Source organism: Physeter macrocephalus, chromosome 4, assembly GCF_002837175.3.
Source record: "Physeter macrocephalus isolate SW-GA chromosome 4, ASM283717v5, whole genome shotgun sequence".
In the NCBI taxonomy this organism is placed as follows: Eukaryota; Metazoa; Chordata; class Mammalia; order Artiodactyla; family Physeteridae; genus Physeter; species Physeter macrocephalus.
This window is the reverse complement of record NC_041217.1, coordinates 138,794,239-138,812,454: the sequence shown is the minus strand read 5'-3', so window position 1 is coordinate 138,812,454 and position 18,216 is coordinate 138,794,239. Positions and strand designations below refer to the sequence as shown.

The following is an 18,216-nucleotide window of genomic DNA, read 5'->3' as shown; positions in this document are numbered from 1 at the left end:
CTGTCATACAGAGTGAAGTAAGTCAGAAAGAGAAAAACAAATATCATATATTAACGCATATATGTGGAACCTAGAAAATGGTACAGATGAACCGGTTTGCAGGGCATAAATTGAGACACAGATGTAGAGAACAAACCTATGGACACCAAGGGGGGAAAGTGGCAGGGAGTGGTGTGCTGAATTGGGCCATTAGGATTGACATGTATACACTGATGTGTATTAAATGGATGACTACTAAGAACCTGCTGTATAAAAATTAAATCAAATTAAATTAAAAAAAAAGAAAATCAGCAGCATAGCAGGTACAGGTAGAGCAATGGATGTAAGCATCACTCTGAGAGTGATGCGAGCTGGTCATCAGGGCCTTGTGGGCAAGGTTGAGGAGCTCCACCTTCATCCTGAGGACAGTGGGGAGCCATGGTGGGGCCTCAGCAAGAAGATCTCCACTGCAGTGTGGGGATGGAGTAGAGGGGCCTGCAGCCAGGGTCAGCCTGCCCAGACAGAGGCCCTAAAGGATGGAAATGGGACCCTCACAGCCCCTCCAGTGCAGGGTAGGTAAGGAGTGTCCTCAGGCTGGCATGGCAAGAATTCTCAGGACCCAGAACTTGGTACCAAGTCCAAGCTAACATTTTTACTCATCCTCATGCTGTGCCCAGACTCCACGGTCTGCCCATGGTCTAGATGAACTCCAGGCAATGGCTGGAGGCAGGGGAGGCTAATGATGGCAGTGTAGTGGCAGTGGGGATGAGAGAGACAGGGGCAAACTGGAGACATGGGGGTACATGGAATTAACAGGCTGGATGTGGGAGGGGAGGGAAGGGGAGGCATCAAAGAGGAGCCCAGGTATCTGTCTGGGTGACTCACTGAGATAGGAGCACAGGAGGAAGAAGAGGCTCGGGGAACGTAATGATTCCATTTGAGGCTTATGGGGTGGCTTTGCCTGTGGGGCAGCCTAGAACTGTCATCTAAAGCAGAGGATGTGGGGACTGAACCCAGGAGAGAGGTCTGGATGGAGACACAGGCTGGGAGTCACCAAATACCACAAAGATGGTACCGAAACCCCCAGGAAAAACAAGATTGTCCAAGACCCTACTGGGTGAGGGCAGAGGCCTCCTCTGACCCTTCAGACTTAGCTAAGCTCCTGGGAAGTTGTCTCCACTACACTGGCTGTTTCCCCTTTGACCCACTCACTCATCTAGGAGACTAGCAAGTCCAGTTTGCCCAGGACTTCCCTGATTTTAGAACTGAAAGTTCCACATCCTGGGGAGACCCCCAGTCCTGGCAAACCAAGGCAAGCCAGGACAATTGGTCAGCTTTTACATATCCCAGTTTTAAGGATTTGGTCAGTGTAATAGGATTTAAGAGTCAGGGGAAGGAGAAGGATGCCAGGAGGATTCAGGGCTGTGTTTGGGGTGTTGGAGAAAACCCTCTAGGAGGCATTTCAAATCTTTTTCCTGCTGGGAAACTGGCACAACCCGGATGTAGTGGCTGAGTCTGGCTCCAGGAGTGGTGTGGCCTTCCTGGTCCCCAAGGCCACGCTTCCCCATCACCATCCGTCCTCCCCAGGGAGGCCATCAGCTTCCTGGTGATGCCACGGATCCCTCCTTGCGGCTCCACAAGGTGGCGCTGTGCCCAACGCCAGCCCAGGCCTCTGCCAGGTGGGCAGAGGGGCCTCCCGCCCACCCTCTGGGCTGGCTCCCCCATTCTCCCCAGGCCTCGGGCCCTTAGGAGACGTCTCCACTTCCGGTCCCGTCTAGTGATGTGCACACACACACGGGAACACCCCTGTACCTGAACACATGTAGCTGTCTCCTGCAGTCAAGTGCCCCTCCCCTCGCTTCCCTCTCAACCTCCCTTTCTTCACGACCCCCTCACAGCCCTTTGGTGGGGATCAAATGAAACCCTGGAGGAGATGGGGTTTCATAGAGCGAAGCAGGTCGGGCACACATGAGAGTGCAGTGGGGGTAATGTTAGACACACACATATATTTCCAAACACACCTGCACATGCAGCAACATGCAGCCTCTCGTACCTGTGACCCAGCCACACGCGAGGGAAATCCTGTCCAGCCGCACGTGTGCAGGCCAGCACAGGGACTCATGCACACAGAGTCGCCTGCTGCTCAGAACTGCAGGCCTGGTCTGGACACCCAACACCCAGCGGGTCCCTCCCTCCCAGGGTCCCTTTCAGCTTTGAAACTGAGTTGGCAAAGAGAGCCAGTGTCCAGGCAGTGTTTCCCCAAACCTCCAGACAAGACCCCAGCCAGCCTCAATTTCAGCTCTGGATGGACGTGTGCTCTTGAGACCTGTCCCCCACCGCCAGCCCTTGTTCTAGCTCCCTCCACTGGCTGTGTGACCTCAGACAAGGCCTTCCCCTCTCTGGTACCTCCTCTGTTCCCTGAGACTGGATTGCCCTCTACAGACCTTAAAGGGGCTTGGGGGTCCTGGTGAGAAACTTGGGCAGTGAGGGACACATTGCTCTGGAGGGTCCCATCCACCTAAATCAGAACTCCCTTTCCACCTCTGACTCTGGGTGACCTTGGGCATGCTCTCCAGGGGTGACACTGTTAGTAAGGAGTCTGGCACACGGCCTGGTACGCCAGAGGCAGATGGGAATTCTTTGCTTCCTTCATGATAGGGAACCATCATTTTGTGTTGGGGATTGTGTGGACAGGGACGACTGTAAAGAAAGCATTTGCACAACCCTGATGGAACTAGAGTTGCCTAAGGAGCTGCAACGCAAGGAGAAGGGGGTGAGAGACTCAGAGCCCATCTGAGCATGGGGCTGTGGCCTGGGCGTCCATGTTGTAGGCATCCATATCTGTGTATGTGTGTGTGTGTGTGTGCACATACGTGTGCAGGAGGGCATCTCTCCACATGCCGGAGAGCGTGTGCAAAATTTCTCCGATGAGCCTGTGGCTTGGGTTTGAATTCCAGAGATACTTCTGGGCTTTGTGACTTTGTCCAAGTTACTTCACCTCTCTGTGCCTCTGGTTCCTCATTTTTAAAATGGAGATTATTATGATAATACAATTTAAATGCTAGCACAGGCCTCAAGGGATTAAAGAGAGGACACATGTAAAAAGCAGTTAGCCAAGCACCTGGTGGCACACAGTTGGTGTTCAAAAGGCTGTTAGTTGCTATTTCATATGCAGCCCCAGCACTGTGGACTCATTCATTTATTCATTTTTATTCATTCACTGACTCCATCTCTATGCCAGTCTAGCCCTGTGCTGGAGGCTGAGGACACAGAGATGAACTGGACAGGGTCCTTGACCTCCAGGAACTTCCAGAATGACAGGGGAGACAGACCTGAACACTGACAGTGACAGCAAAGCAGATGTTGAGAGAGGCAACTGGAGACAAAGGAAGGGAGAAGGGGGCCCCTGGGATGGAGGGAGAGCACCTCCCACATCCCCACACACGCTGTGCACCAGCCCCCTTGGGATACTCCCTGTTCTGGAACTTTCCGCCTGCTTTCCTACCTCCAGGCCTTTGCTCACTCTGTTCCCTCTGCTCAGAAACCCCTGCCCCCCTGTTCTGCCTGGTGACTGCTGTGCATCTTTGAAGGACTCGGCCTCAGTGGCACCTCCTCTGTCCCACTCAGACCAAATGCCTCCTGGCTTTACCCACCACCCTCATCAGGGACGAGCCATCTGGTCGATGTGTGGGCAGCAGGTGCAGTCTCCTGCGGCTGCTTGTTCCTAACCTTAGATCTGTCATCAACTCTCAGTGTGCCCTTGAGCACATCGCTTCACCTCTCAGGCCTCAGGTTCCCCCTCTGCAAAATGAGCAACACCTTGGGGCTTCCCTGGTGGCACAGAGGTTAAGAATCCACCTGCCAGTGCAGGGGACACGGGTTCGAGCCCTGGTCCGGGAAGATCCCACATGCCGCGGAGCAGCTGGGCCCGTGCGCCGCAACTACTGAGCCTGCGCTCTAGAGCCCACGAGCCACAACTACTGAAGCCCGCACTCCTGGAGCCTGTGCTCCGCAACAAGAGGAGCCACCGCAATGAGAAGCCCGCGCACCACAACGAAGAGTAGCCCCCGCTCGCTGCAACTAGAGAAAGCCCGTGCACAGCAACAAAGACCCAACGCAGCCAAAAATAAATAAACAAGTTACTTCACCTCTCTGTGCCTCTGGTTCCTCATTTATAAAATGGAGATTATTATGATAATACAATTTAAATGCTAGCACAGGCCTCAAGGGATTAAAGAGAGGACACATGTAAAAAGCAGTTAGCCAAGCACCTGGTGGCACACAGTTGGTGTTCAAAAGGCTGTTAGTTGCTATTTCATATGCAGCCCCAGCACTGTGGACTCATTCATTTATTCATTTTTATTCATTCACTGACTCCATCTCTATGCCAGTCCAGCCCTGTGCTGGAGGCTGAGGACACAGAGATGAACTGGACAGGGTCCTTGACCTCCAGGAACTTCCAGAATGACGGGGGAGACAGACCTGAACACTGACAGTGACAGCAAAGCAGATGTTGAGAGAGGCAACTGGAGACAAAGGAAGGGAGAAGGGGGCCCCTGGGATGGAGGGAGAGCACCTCCCACATCCCCACACACGCTGTGCACCAGCCCCCTTGGGATACTCCCTGTTCTGGAACTTTCCGCCTGCTTTCCTACCTCCAGGCCTTTGCTCACTCTGTTCCCTCTGCTCAGAAACCCCTGCCCCCCTGTTCTGCCTGGTGACTGCTGTGCATCTTTGAAGGACTCGGCCTCAGTGGCACCTCCTCTGTCCCACTCAGACCAAATGCCTCCTGGCTTTACCCACCACCCTCATCAGGGACGAGCCATCTGGTCGATGTGTGGGCAGCAGGTGCAGTCTCCTGCGGCTGCTTGTTCCTAACCTTAGATCTGTCATCAACTCTCAGTGTGCCCTTGAGCACATCGCTTCACCTCTCAGGCCTCAGGTTCCCCCTCTGCAAAATGAGCAACACCTTGGGGCTTCCCTGGTGGCACAGAGGTTAAGAATCCACCTGCCAGTGCAGGGGACACGGGTTCGAGCCCTGGTCCGGGAAGATCCCACATGCCGCGGAGCAGCTGGGCCCGTGCGCCGCAACTACTGAGCCTGCGCTCTAGAGCCCACGAGCCACAACTACTGAAGCCCGCACTCCTGGAGCCTGTGCTCCGCAACAAGAGGAGCCACCGCAATGAGAAGCCCGCGCACCACAACGAAGAGTAGCCCCCGCTCGCTGCAACTAGAGAAAGCCCGTGCACAGCAACAAAGACCCAACGCAGCCAAAAATAAATAAATAAATAATTTTTTTAAAAAAATGGGCAACACCTCCTTCTCAGCACAGGTGTGAGGATCAAAAAGACAGAATATTTGAAGAAAGCACTTTGCAAACTGTTGAATCCTGGGCACCCATCCAGGAGAGTTTTTATTCAAACGGCTTCCTTCCCTCTCCTGGGTGTGAGCCAGAAGGTGTGTGCACCCCATAGGCTTGGGCTGTGACTACCTGCAGCTCAGGTGTGGGGCAGTTTCTGTTTGGGGTTTGTTTGTGTTTGATTTCAAAGATAGGGAAACTCCCTCACCCAGGTGATATGGGTGGCGCCTGGTCAACAGAGTTGCCAGGGGAACACCAGGGGTTGGGGGCCCTGATCGCCCCCCATGGTGATCAGGTGGAAACTCACCCCCCAGGAAGGAGAAGGGCCATGAGATTGTGCTGCAGGGATAGAGTGTCCCTTGGAGTCAGGCGACCTGGGTGTGATTCTGGCTCCTCAGGGTAACCTTAGGCCAATTGCTTTCTCTCTGGGCTTCGACTATAAAGCCAGTGCACAGGCTTTATGATTTGGGGAGCCCTTTATATCCCATGGGGTCTGGCAGCACCAAATGGGGACCAAGAGCTGACTTGGACACCCAAGGTCCCCCAGGCCTTGGCCTTGCTGTGTGGGAAGAATTTCGACAGCCAGGCTTTGTCCCCACCTGCCTTTCTGGGCTTGTCACCTCCATTCTCTGCTCCCACTCTGTGCTGTCCCACCTGGTGAACTTGGGGTTCCCTCAAGGCTCCCAAATCTCTGCTCTACAGCCGTGCCCTGCCTGAAATGCCCTTTCTCCCCTTTCACCTGTTTAATGCCTCCTCATCCCCCAGGACCCTGCCCAGGCATCACTGCCTTCAGGGGACCCTCCCTGCTTCCAGGCAGTGTTGGGGCTCCTCTTCTGGCCCCAGCGCTCACCTGCTTTGTGTCACTGTTGGTTTAGGAGCAGGTTACCCACACCACTCACATTGCCCTGTCTCCCCAGCACCCGTAAGTTCAGGGCCAGGCACCCAAAGGCATGCATAAATACTCCTGAAGTGTCCTCTTGGTACAGACAGCAGGAGGACCATCTGGGAGAATCCATATGGTTTTGGTTTCCTGGAAAGATTCCCCCAGAAGGAGCTGGGCTCAAGTTCCCCCTCCACCACTTACCAGTCAGGTGGTCTTTGGTAAGCTCCTCAGCCTGGCTGAGCCTCAGCTTTCTCATCTGTAAAGTGGGATAGTCATGAAGAATAGGGTGGTTGAAGCACCCATGTCCCTGGGGGGCTCAGTGAGCAGGAACAATTGCTACTATATCTCCATTTCTGCAGCACCTCTGAAAGAGATGGCGTCCAGGCTCTTTGCAGTGCAGCCCCCAGCGCTGTAGCCAGGGACGTTCAGTGTAGCCGTGGGGTCCAGGCCCAGATGGAACCAGGGTGCTGAGATCGCCGGAGCGGCCTTCTCAGAGCCTGGGTGGGCTTGGAGGAAGCCAGCAGAGGGCAGTGAGCCCACTTATTTTCCAGGAGGGAGGCCAGCTGGGGTGTCGTTGACTTTGGAGGGGAATGTAGAGTGGCCCTGGGAGACCCTGAGGCTCAGTGTCCAGGACAGCTGGGCCTGGCTTCGGGCACTGTGTGTTCCGGGGCCTGCAGGGACAGAACAGCAGGCCAGGGTAGCCAAGGGCTCCTGGAAGGCTCCACCAGGAGCAGCCTTTGACAAGGCCCCCATGATGGAGCAGCAGTTTGTCAGGGCCTCTCTGGGACCTCAGGAGCCCCAAATCATTTTGCAGCTTCAGGCTGGGACTGGTCAATACTTGCCGAGTTCGTGCTCTGCACTAGGCACTGTGCCCCAAAGTGTTAGTGCCGCTGGACTCTGAAATCAGAACCCCTGATTTGAGGCCTGGCAGCACCACTAACTAGTGATACGACTGTGGTGAAGACACCCACCCTCTCTGTCCAAGCTCCTCTCCTGTGAGGCCTAAACAAGCTGATCCACATGACGTGTCTAGAACAATTCCTGCTGTCAGTATTAGCCTTCACCTAATGAGAGCTACAAGCTGTGACCTCAAGCAAGTTACTCAACTTCTCAGTCCTCAGTTTACTCATCTGTGGAATGGGCGTCATAACAGTACTCATGCCTCATAGCATTATTACAAGGATCAAAGGGACTAATTTATGGAAAGTGCTTAGATTCTTAGAAGAACACCAGGGACAAAATGCTCAGTATTAATACCTAAAATGTATTTTGTTACAGCTACAAGCGTGAGTTACAGTTTTTATCTGTTTTTCTCATTGACTCTCCTCACCTTCTCTACTGTAAGGTCTGGGCTCTGCAGACAGACCTAGTGCCTGGGTTTCAATCCTGCCTCCACTGTTTCTTTGAGGAAATAATAATAATAGTTACTGTTTAGAGAATTAAAGGAGAAAGTAAATGCCAAAAAAAATCTAGAAAAATGCCTGGCATAGAGTAAACTCCAAAAAATGCTTCTACTATGATTCTTAATTCACAGATGAGGAAATTGGGATTTGGAGAGATTATGGAAGCTAGTGTCAGAGCCAAGATGGGAACCCTACTCCCAAGTCCAACTCCTGACACCACCTGTGCCTCATTCCTCTCTGGACACCAGCGCCTTGGCCCAGGTCCTGGCTTGTGGTGGGTGCTGGGGAAGTGCCTCTTGAAGGGGGCCCAGAGAACTGGTGGATGGACAAACCAAGGTTACTTGGCCAGGAAGCGGCAGAGACAGACATGAATCTAAGGTTCAGCTCACGGTGCTAAGCTGGTTTACTCCCCAACAACATGCGTGGTGCCAACAGATTAAGAGCCTTTCTACGTGGTGGGCTGTGTCCCAGGAGAAGACATCAATGACAGCTAAGAGCGGCCACGTGGCCCTCTTGGTCCAGTGGGTTTCATTCTGAAGCCAAGGACACAGGGGCTGCTTCCATCATTGTTCTGAGAGAAGCAGCTGGTGTCATCCAGGTGCCCTAAATAATAACTTCCCAGCTTGCCCTTCCAGCTTTGCCCCCCAGCATCCTTCCCAGCCCCTGCCCCCTGCACCCTTCCTGTCTCCCAGTCATGATGTGCTCTTTCATGCCTCTTGTGTTAGCACATGCAGTTCCCTGTGCCTGGATGCCATTCCTCCTCCTCCGCCTGTTGAGCCTCCTGGTGCCATGAGTCTCTCTGGGCTCCTCTAGCACAAGTTGAATCAGTAATTTTAACCCTGTCTTGTTCCCAAAAGGCTTTGAGAGGAAAGTACTTTGCTTATTTCTGCGCTAGTCTCCATTTGTGGCTCCAGATCCACTGTCACTCTTCTCCACCCTGCTCTGTGCCCATCCCTCTGGGTTCAGCCAATGAGGAGCCCCCCCGCCTCCCCGGAAGACTAGAGGGCAGGATGAGCCAGGGGTCCCCTGGCTGGCTGTCTCCCTCCAAGCACAAGTCTCCTCTCCTCACCTTTCAAGCCAGAGGACAGTAAGGACCCCACTGTTAACTAGCCCCAGGTTCTGCACACTCCCCTGTGGTTTCTCTGCACCCTGCCCGCACATTTGTAAACAGCCCCCTTATTAAACTCGCTTCAGATTCCTGAATTCAGTGGGCTATCTGCTGGTTCCTGCCAACCCTGACTGACATAGCTGATACAGTCCCTTTGAGCACTGTGTGCCTTACAGCTGGCTCGTCCCCCCAGATGTGAGCTCCTGAAGGGAGGGGTCGTGTCTGAGCCAGTCTTCTTCTCTGTGCACAGATGCAGTACCCAAAGACATGGGAAGTGTCCTTGACTCAGAAAGCACCAAAGTACCAGTACGGCCACACACGTGGGGTTGAATGAAGGGAGTTGCGTGAAATCGTCCATTCATTCACTTGTTTGTTCGCTCATTCAACCACAAGTGCTCACTGAAGGCCACGTGTACCAGGCTCTGATGAAGACAGGCTTCATGGAGCTGGCGTTGCACTGAGGGGAAGCGGGTGTAAACAGGCAAAAGCCAGCACACTCCTCACACTATTTCAGATGACAGTTCCTTCTGTGAAGGATACAAAGCAAAGCAGAGGGGTACAAAGTGACGGAGTGGAGGTGCAGTTTTAGGTACGTGGTAGGGGGCCCACTGGGCAGAGGAGGATGTGCAGGAGCCAGGTCAGGGGACGCTCGGTGCCAGAACATTCCGCACAGAGGGACCAGGAGTGAGCAAGGCTGGGGGTGGGAACGACCTCGGCCTATTGACGAACAGCAGGGAAGCCGGGAGGCCAGGGCAGGTTGGGTGCAGGGGGAGACTCCTAGGAGAGGGTGGGAACTTGCTGTCTTGTAAGGCCCTTCCAGCTCTGGGATGTGAGAAGAGCCCACAGGGCCCACCAGCAACCACTTCCTGAATGGTCCAGGAGGAGGCCGCATGTGGGGCACACCCCCTTGTTCCCTCAGTCCTCACAATGACCTCATGAGGAGGGTTTTTCTACCCCCATTCCACACATGAAGAAACTGAGGTTCAGAGAGGTTAAGCAACTTGCCCAAGGTCACATAGAGTCAGAGAAAGAACTGGAAAGGAACCCAGGTCTGCCTGACCTGCAGGCCAGGAGAGGTTTTCCCAGGAGCAGCACAGCCATTTGCCAAGGGCTTCCTCATCAATACCATTGGCCCTACAGGGACAGGCTGGCAGGAGGAACCAAAGCTCCAGGCTGGGGGGAGGCACATCCCAAGGCCATATGCCAATAGGGAGGGACCTGGGGTCTAAGCCTGGCTTTTTCCACAGCCCCCTACCCTCTGAAAAGGGGAAATGGTAGGTGAGCAGGAAAGCTGTGCCATGCCCGCCCCCTCCAGCCCCCGTGCCCGATACTTCCAGGGCCAGGGCGCACTGGCTAATGGGTATCATTTCAGCCCTTTCATTTCTGGAGACACTATGCTGTCATAAAGACTGTCATTTCCTGCAGGATGATCAATGCACTGGCTGCCCGGAGGGCTGGGAATGGCAGTATCTGGAAACGATCGGGAAGATAAAACCATCCTCTCTCTCTCTGCCATTCCAGTCCTTTCCCAACCAGGCTCAGCCTTCGTGTTTCAGAGCATTGGTCTGGGGTCCCAAGGGGCCCCAGATCGCTGCATAGTCCCCCCAGCACAGGGAAGAACTGTCCCTCTTAGCCTCGTTTCAAAATGTCATAGCCATGTGACCTTGGGCACAGCACTTTCCCTCCCCAAACCTCAACTTCCTCATCTGTAAAATGGGGGCAACTATGTCTGCCTCACAAGGTGGCTTAAGTGGGATGATATATCTTAAACCCTTGCCATGTCGGGGTGCTTAAGAATAGTAGCTATGAAAGTGATGGTGCTGGGGCATGATAGTGATGCCTGCCACATTTTGGAAATAGGGAAACTGAGGCCAGAGAAGGATATGGGCTCCCCCAAGGTCACACAGCAAGTCAGTGGCAAAGCTGGGCCTAGAACTTGGGTTTCAAGGCCAGAGCCTTTGCTCATTACCATTGACTCATAGGTCAATGGTAATAAGTGAGTTTTGTTGACTCCTTCCATGGGCGGGCACTGTCATGCATTATCTCATTTAATCCCCACAATGGACTGATGAAGTCAGTGTTATTATTATTCCTACTTTGCAGGTAGAAGGCTGCAGCTCAAAGAGATGAGGTGACCTGCCCAAAGTCACACAGCTAGCAAGTAGCGGAGCCTGAGTTCAACCCAGGTGGTCTGTCTGCAGAGGCGCAGCTCCAGCCTCCGTGCTGGGGCCCTTGAAGATCAGCTGCTGAGGGTGGAGATCGAGGCTCCCAGCTTTGTGCGCAGACGCCCTTGGCCCTGCCACAGGCTGGCCTATCGTCTCCCCCATCTGATGAGCTGATGAGGACAAGGCAAGCTTATGTCCTGCTGCCACTCCAAAACCCAGCTCATGGGCCCTGGAGGGCAGAACCCCACCCAAGGTCATCCTCAGACAGTGTATGCTGTGTGTCCAGTCCTGCCCAGACAGGGAAATTGAGACCTGGGAAGTTTATGAGGTGTTCACAACTCAGGCTGGTGAAGGAAGCCTGGCTCAGCGGCTGGAGGAGTCTGAGAGTAAGAAGTGGGTGGGAGAGGAAGAGGCTGGGGCCTCTGCTCCAAACACCCCAGAGTCTCCTGCTGGCACATGACCCTGACAGACCTCTAATTCATCATGTTGCTACACCCTCACAACAAACCAGGAACTGTGGTCCCATTCTGCAGGTGGGTATATCAAGGCTCATAGCATCAAAGTGGCTTGCTCAGGCTCACTCAATTAAAAAGAAGAGTGTGGACTTGAACCCAGTTCTCCCAATGTCCAGGCTACTCTTTTTCCCTTGCTTAATTCATTTCTTGCTTTATCAGCTCTTTTCTCTCTAGGTCCTTTCTCTGCAAATTACCAACTTATCTGCCCTCCCTGTCCCTGATCTGGCTACACTTGACTGTAAGCCTCTTGAAGTCAGGAATCTCTTTTGACTTGCTCCCCTCTGTATGCCTGGAGCCTATCACAGCAATAGGCACAAGGCTAGAAACCAGTGGATGTTTGTTGGATTGTTGAAGGGACTGTAATTGGACTACAATTTTTTAAATTGATGTCAGTGGTCAGCACGGTCAATCTGGAGATTTTTGTTATTTATGAAAGGACTCACTTGAGTGATTCATTATGCAAATATAAAGGTGAACAGGGGAAAGTCATGTACTATAAATGTATTTTTTGTTTATTTTTCATTAACAAGACTGCTCCACTTCTTGATATATAGGGCTCTGGGGAGTGCTGGACCAATTCTCATAAGGATGCCAGAGGTCTTCTCACAGGGAAGCATTGGAAATCCAACCCCTGCTCACTGTGGTGTGAACTTAGAAAAATGTGGGTGGACTGGAGTAGCTCTGAGTGAAGTCCAATGGCAGGAGAAAGTCCAGAGGGCTCGAAAGAGAGCTCAGCTGGAGGAGAAGGATGGGCTAGTAATCTGAGCTCAACATCAGGGTGAGGACAGAGACACATGGGACTTCAATCAGTTTTTCAGTCAAGGATCATGGTTTATTTAAGGAAAAATGCCAACGTGAAAGAGACACCAGTCCTCAGCCTCCAGCCTCACTACTGAGCATAGTATGGGCCTGCCTGTGGTTTACACTCTAGGGGTCTGTCCATCCAGTGGACAGGCATCCACCAGGATGCACAAGACCAGTCTTCGACAGCGCCACCATGTGGCAGGGGCTAAAGCAACAGCACTAGGTGGGGTTTCAGCTTCCTTTCTCTCTGTTCCTGGAGTTTGGAGGTAGGACTAATCTGCTTTAGATAAAGTCCTCAGGGTTCCTGGGTCAGTTCAGGAGAGTGGAGGCCCCTGGATGGATACCGAACTTCCTGCTAATGAATGCTTAGGATGAGCCATTAGTCAGAAAATTAGGAGGGGCCTTATTTGTATCCTGAGTCGGTGAAGCAGTCATACAAGCTATAGAACAAGTCAGTTTTATCAACTCTGTCACCAGTGACCACAACTATCTATGCTGACAAATACACACAGGAGAGTTCTTTTCTACAGCAGAAAATCTTCAAAATTAATAACAACAACAACAATTGCACACACATGCATGGCATGCTATAGTTTATGCAGCTCTTATCCATGCTCTTCTCTGAGCCTCACGCCAGCCCTGTGAGATAAGCAGGGCAGAGTAAAGGTCCCCAGGAAACTGAGGCTCAGAGGGGGAGAGTGACTTGCCCATGGTCACCATAAAGTCAACAAGGCCTGGTCCTGCCCCTGTTGTGGGGTGCCCAAGCTGCCTCCCAGGGATGCCAGATGCCACGTCCCTACCCTCCCTGCTTACAGCAGCATCAGGACCACTATGGCAATGACCATGAGGACCCCAGCCAGGATGCAGAGGCCCAGGAAGACCATGTCACTGGTGTCCTGGGCCACCATGGCCACGGGGCCCTCCAGTGTCTCTGCCTCGTCCCTGGGTGGTGCCTCCTGAAGGTGCTCTGCCGTGGCAGCATAGGGCCCAAGCCAGTGGGAGCCGGACAGCAGGTGGACAGAGGCCTCCTTTCGCCTCGGCTCGCAGCGGACCTCGTATTCGTGGATATCCTCCTGCCCACCAGCTGAGAAGTCGATGTACAGCACGCTGACGATCACTGAAGTGTTATTTCTTCTCTGTGGGGGTCAAGGGGCACTTGCTCACACCTGAAGGGGCCAGGGCTGACCCTGTTCCCCTGGATATGTAGGCACTGAGTGCCAAGGGGGCAGAACTCCAGAGAGCCTGGTTTCCAGTCCCAGCTTGGCTACTGACTCCCTTCCCACTCAGAGCCTCAGTGTCCCCACCTGTAAAAGGGGCACTACAGACAGTGTCTGAAAGGACAATATATATTTGATGGGTCAGTGTTTGCTCTGGCTTGAAGGACGTGGTGTCTATGAAAGATAGTAACAACAGGGACATTCGCCATGTTCCAGGCTCTGCGTTTTAAGGGCATTATCTCATTTAATTCTCACAACAACCTTCTCTTATTGGTACCATTAATATCCCCATTTGCCAGATAAGGAAAATGAGGCCCAGAGGTTAAATCCCTTGTCTGAGGTCACACAGCACACAATTGACAGGGAACGTATCCTCTTCCAGATCTGCCTGATTCTTAACTGTGCTCTTAGCCATCACACCTCACTCAAGCCAAAGAATGTAGAACCAAAGGGGAATTTCAGGACATCTAGTTCAATCTCCCTTCCTTGGCAATTTACAGATGTGGCTACTGAGGCCCAGCAAAGGCAGTAATTTGCCCAGAGCTAGATCCAGAAGCCGAGTCTCCTGCCTCCCAGTTAGATGCTCTGTCCCTGGTGTTATGCGACTTTCCTTCTGGAATTATTTTGCCCAATTATGTCTGCAGCAATTATGTGTCCCTGTGGCTGAGTCCTGTTCAGCCCAGTAGCACCACCCTGGGGTTGGGAAGAGCCATTGAGGAGTGTGATGTGGGGAGCCTGTCACACTGCTGCCCTCCCCACCCCCACAGATGAAGGAGGCAGGAGTTAGGACGCCCTGAGACAGTGGAGTGTTTGGGCTGGGGTCTGAGGGATAGCATTTTGACGGGCAGTCTGGTGTGGTCTGGATTGGGGGCTGCAGTGATGCTGGGCTACTCTCCCCACCCACCCCTAATCTAGAGCAGCCGTTACACTCCTCAGGCCGCCCAACTGCCCCTGTCCAGTCATGGCTCTTCTGAGCTGAGGCTTCTCTAAAAACCAAAGCTGCCTAGAACAGAGCAAACGGGCGTGACCTGCAGGAAGCTGCCATCACTGGACACTGGGTGGTCCTTTTGGGGAAGGCAGTGAAGGGGAATCACGATCTGGAGTTTCATGGACCAGATGACCTTGTGGGTCTCTCCCAACTCTGGGCTTCCAAAAGGCTCTGAGTCCATGTCCCCAGAGGGGCCTTCTGCATTGTGCCCTCAGCCTGTCTACCACCACACCCTCTGAGGAGAACCGGTGTCCTGGACTTTTGTGACGCAGAATCGGAAAAAGAAAGACAGAACCTGAGAGTGGAAGGGGACCCAGTGAAAGGGCCGAAGTGAATACACATAATAAAGAAGGGAGGGAAAAATCACACAAAACAGGTGTGTGGGGAAGTTTCAGGGGTTTTTGATGAGTGAGACTTGAGGAGGAAAGAAAGTCCACACAAATGAGTTGTTACGGTTATGAAATCAAGTCTCTGTGGTTCTTAAGAGATGCACAGATAGGTTGTCATGGCTTTTGGTCATTTGAACTGTGCATCTTTGAAAGCAACTCGATGCAGAGACTGCTCCTCATGGGTCTAGGACTTATAAGTGTTACACTAAGAATCCATGAGTCTGAGGCTCTCAGTTTTTATGTTTCCGTGATATTGATGCCAAGATTCTATGATTATGTGGCTCCAGGTTCCAGTGGTGGTTCTGTGACTTTGAGACCTTGAGTGTCTGTGAGTTCTTTGTTCTAGATTTCATGATTCCTTGCTTCTGGGGTTCTCTGTCTCCATCATTTTATGACTCTATGGAACGTGGTTCTGCCCCCAGAGAAAACCCCAGGGGGATTTAGGGCATCGAGTAGAGGTGAGGGAAGATTATCTTGGCAGCTAAGACTGACTCCCACTTCTCTACTGAGGTTAAAAGGATGGTGGCCACCGGGAGGCTGGGGAAGCAGAGGGTGGACTCGAGGGGCCAGAGGCATACATTCGGTTAATGTTGGGTGGTGGGGAAATACGGTTTGCTGGAAAGCACGTGATTTCTGCCAGGACAGTCTGAAGGATCCCCAGATTCGTCACCAAGGCTGGGGTGTTGTCCCCGATAGAGACCACTGTGCCTTCTCCCCCTTTCCCCTTCCCAACCTGTCCCCGAGAATCCAAACATCCAGGGTTCCTGGGCCACTGCCAGGTGACTCCGAGGGCCCCAAGCCTGGGTTCTAGGCCTCCGAAATACAAGGATAGTAGAAAAACTTCATCTGTATACCTCGCTGCCTTTGGAGGCAGGTGGATCCTGTCTCTTGAAGGGCCCCTTGGTTTTGCGGAGCCCAGCGATGGATTTGGATCACAAGGCTGGGGAGGGGCTCGGCAGGAGGCAGCAGCGCTCAAACAGCTCTGTGCGTTAGAGGGGTGGGGACCGGGTGGCCCTGGGGAGCTCCAGTGGGGAGGGGGGGGGGGCGCAGCAGGAAGGTCCCCAGGGACAGTCAGTTCACAGGACCTTGAGGGAGGGGCCTCCAGTGGGGGCTTTCGGTTGTTGCCAGCTTGTGCAGCGGGACACCTCTTCTCTGTCTCCCCTACCTGAGGGGAGTTGTTGTGTCTACACTGAGCAAGTTTGTGGAGGTAAAAATCAAGAGAGGCTGAGTTCTGCATCCAGGCTTGTGGGGTGACCAGAGCCAGGAAGAGAAGCTGAATTCTCAGGTCTGGCAGGTGCCTCTCCCCAGGGATCAGAGTCCCCCCCCCCCCCCATGCCCGCCCTCCTCCCCCGGCCCCTACCTGAGACTCAGTGCCGCAGGTGTCAAAGCGGGCCTGGATCCGGAAGCTGCTGCCGACTTCCTGAGCAGCACAGCTCCGGCTGCCCAGGTAGACTTTGGTCCGTTCTAGAGGGGCCAGTGCCTGCGCGGAGATCAGGATCTGGAAGTCCGTGCGGGAGCAACTCACGTTCATGGGGACCACTGAGGATGGACGGGAGCGGGGAGCTGGAGGCCATGGGGGCAGGAGGTCTGACTCCCACCCTCTCCAAGCCCCTATCCAAGGGTTGGTGGATGGAAAACTGAGCCCCAGCGAGGGGATGGCTCTTAAGCAGTCCTACGAGGACGTTTTACACGCGTTACTCCATTTAACTCCATCAAACTGTGAGCTCCAGGGCAGGCCCCGTGCCTCCTTCTCAGCGTTCTCTGAGCCCAACACAGAGCTTGGCAGGTGCAGTGAATGCTGAATAAATGACTGACTGACTGACTGACTGAATGAATATTCTTAATCATAATGAAAGCTATTATTTGCTGATCATGTTTGCCATATACAAGGCAATTCATGCAATCATTTAACAAGTATTTATGGCCCACTATGTGCAGGCACTATTCTAAACACCAGATACAGAAATGAAAAGAAAAAAACCAGCCACAAATGCCTACCCTCTTGGAGCTTATATTCTAGATGAGTGAGGAGGCAGTAAATATGTAAGATACACCTAAGCGTCAGAGTAGTCTGAAGGAAAATCAAGCAAAGAAGAAAGACGGGGAGTGGGGAGAGCAGAATGTGTGTGGGTAAGGGTTGCAGTGGCTGCAGTTTGAAAAGGGTGGTGAAGGAAGCTCCACTCTCCCTCCTCATGATGACCCCTTGAGGTGGACGTGACTAAACGCATTTGAAAGTTTTGGAACCCGGAGCTCTGAGAGGTGAAATCGTCGGCCGTGGCTAAGCCAGGATTTTAATCATTGCGTCTGTAAGATCCCACAGTTCTTGGTCTCTCCACCTTATGTGGTGGCCCCCTGCAGCCCCTCCCAGCCAGGCCTGTGTGACTCTAAGTGTCTGGGATCGTGCAAGCCTGTGTGTGCGTGCACGCGTGTGTGTACGGAGGCAGTGCTTGCTGGGGCAGGGGTGAGGGTAGGGGGAAGGAAGCGGGGTAGCTGGCTGGAGGAAAAAGAAAGAGCTGGTAGGCAGAGGCCTGGAAATCTCAACCCATCTCCGGGAAATGCCTCAGACATATTTCAGCCTCTGGTGTCTGGGCAGTCGGGGATTTATGGGCCCGCCGTCTCCCACAATGATCTTGGTGACGCTGAACTGTGTGTCACCCCTGATTGATGCCGAGGCTGTCCTCCAGCCGGGAGGCCGCCTGCAACCTGGGCCACATCTGGATCCTGGCCCAGCACTAGTGCCGTGTCTGACCCTGGGCTCCCAAAGGCATCTGGGCTCCCGCAGCCATCGGGGAGGTGTCTCTGGAGGCACCAAAAGGAGAAGGAGCTTGTCCAAGATCACGCACAGCTGGGAGAGGACCCAGGCCCAGAAATAAGACCATCAGAGAAAAAGGGACTTTACAGCTTCTTCAGCTGATATCTTCATTTTACTGAGACCCGCAGAGAGAAAGCGACTTGCCAGCTAGCTGTGGCAGAGCCCCATGGCACCTGGTTCTCTGAGTGCACTCCGGGAAAGGGGTCGCTCTAACAGAGGGACAGCTCTCCTCCAGGTTTGTGGATGGAGATGACTGAGAGGTCCACAGAGGGAGCATCTGCCCAGGTCACTTTGCTGCCACTAGCTTGCTGCAGCTCTACTGTTTCCTTCACCATCGCTGGGCCCCCAAACTCCGCTTGCACATGGGTAAGGAAAGAGGAAGAAGGACTTCCCTGGTGGCGCAGTGGTTAAGAATCCTCCTGCCAATGCAGGGGACACGGGTTCAAGCCCTTGTCTAAGAAGATCCCACGTTCTGCAGAGCAGCTAAGCCCATGCGCCCCAACTACTGAGCCTGCGCTCTAGAGCCCGCGAACCACAGCTACTGAAGCCTGCACACCTAGAGCCTGTGCTCCGCAACAAGAGAAGCCACCACAA

The 18,216-nt window shown here is 53.4% G+C and overlaps 2 protein-coding genes across 2 annotated transcripts in view; one reads left to right on the top strand and one right to left on the bottom strand.

The window, feature by feature from the left end:
- The window catches only part of LOC114486066 (single-stranded DNA-binding protein 3), a 152,761-nt gene that overhangs the window by 30,790 nt on the left and 103,755 nt on the right, over nucleotides 1–18,216 (top strand). The window lies entirely within an intron of this gene.
- Nucleotides 13,026–18,216, bottom strand: part of CDCP2 (CUB domain containing protein 2) — a 24,124-nt gene continuing 18,933 nt past the window's right edge. Inside the window, exons 7-8 of the mRNA XM_024119958.1 lie at nucleotides 16,171–16,349; nucleotides 13,026–13,352 (exon numbers count right to left, since the gene is read on the bottom strand). Coding sequence (XP_023975726.1) covers nucleotides 13,026–13,352; nucleotides 16,171–16,349 — 506 coding nt within the window. The remainder of the gene's footprint in view (nucleotides 13,353–16,170; nucleotides 16,350–18,216) is intronic.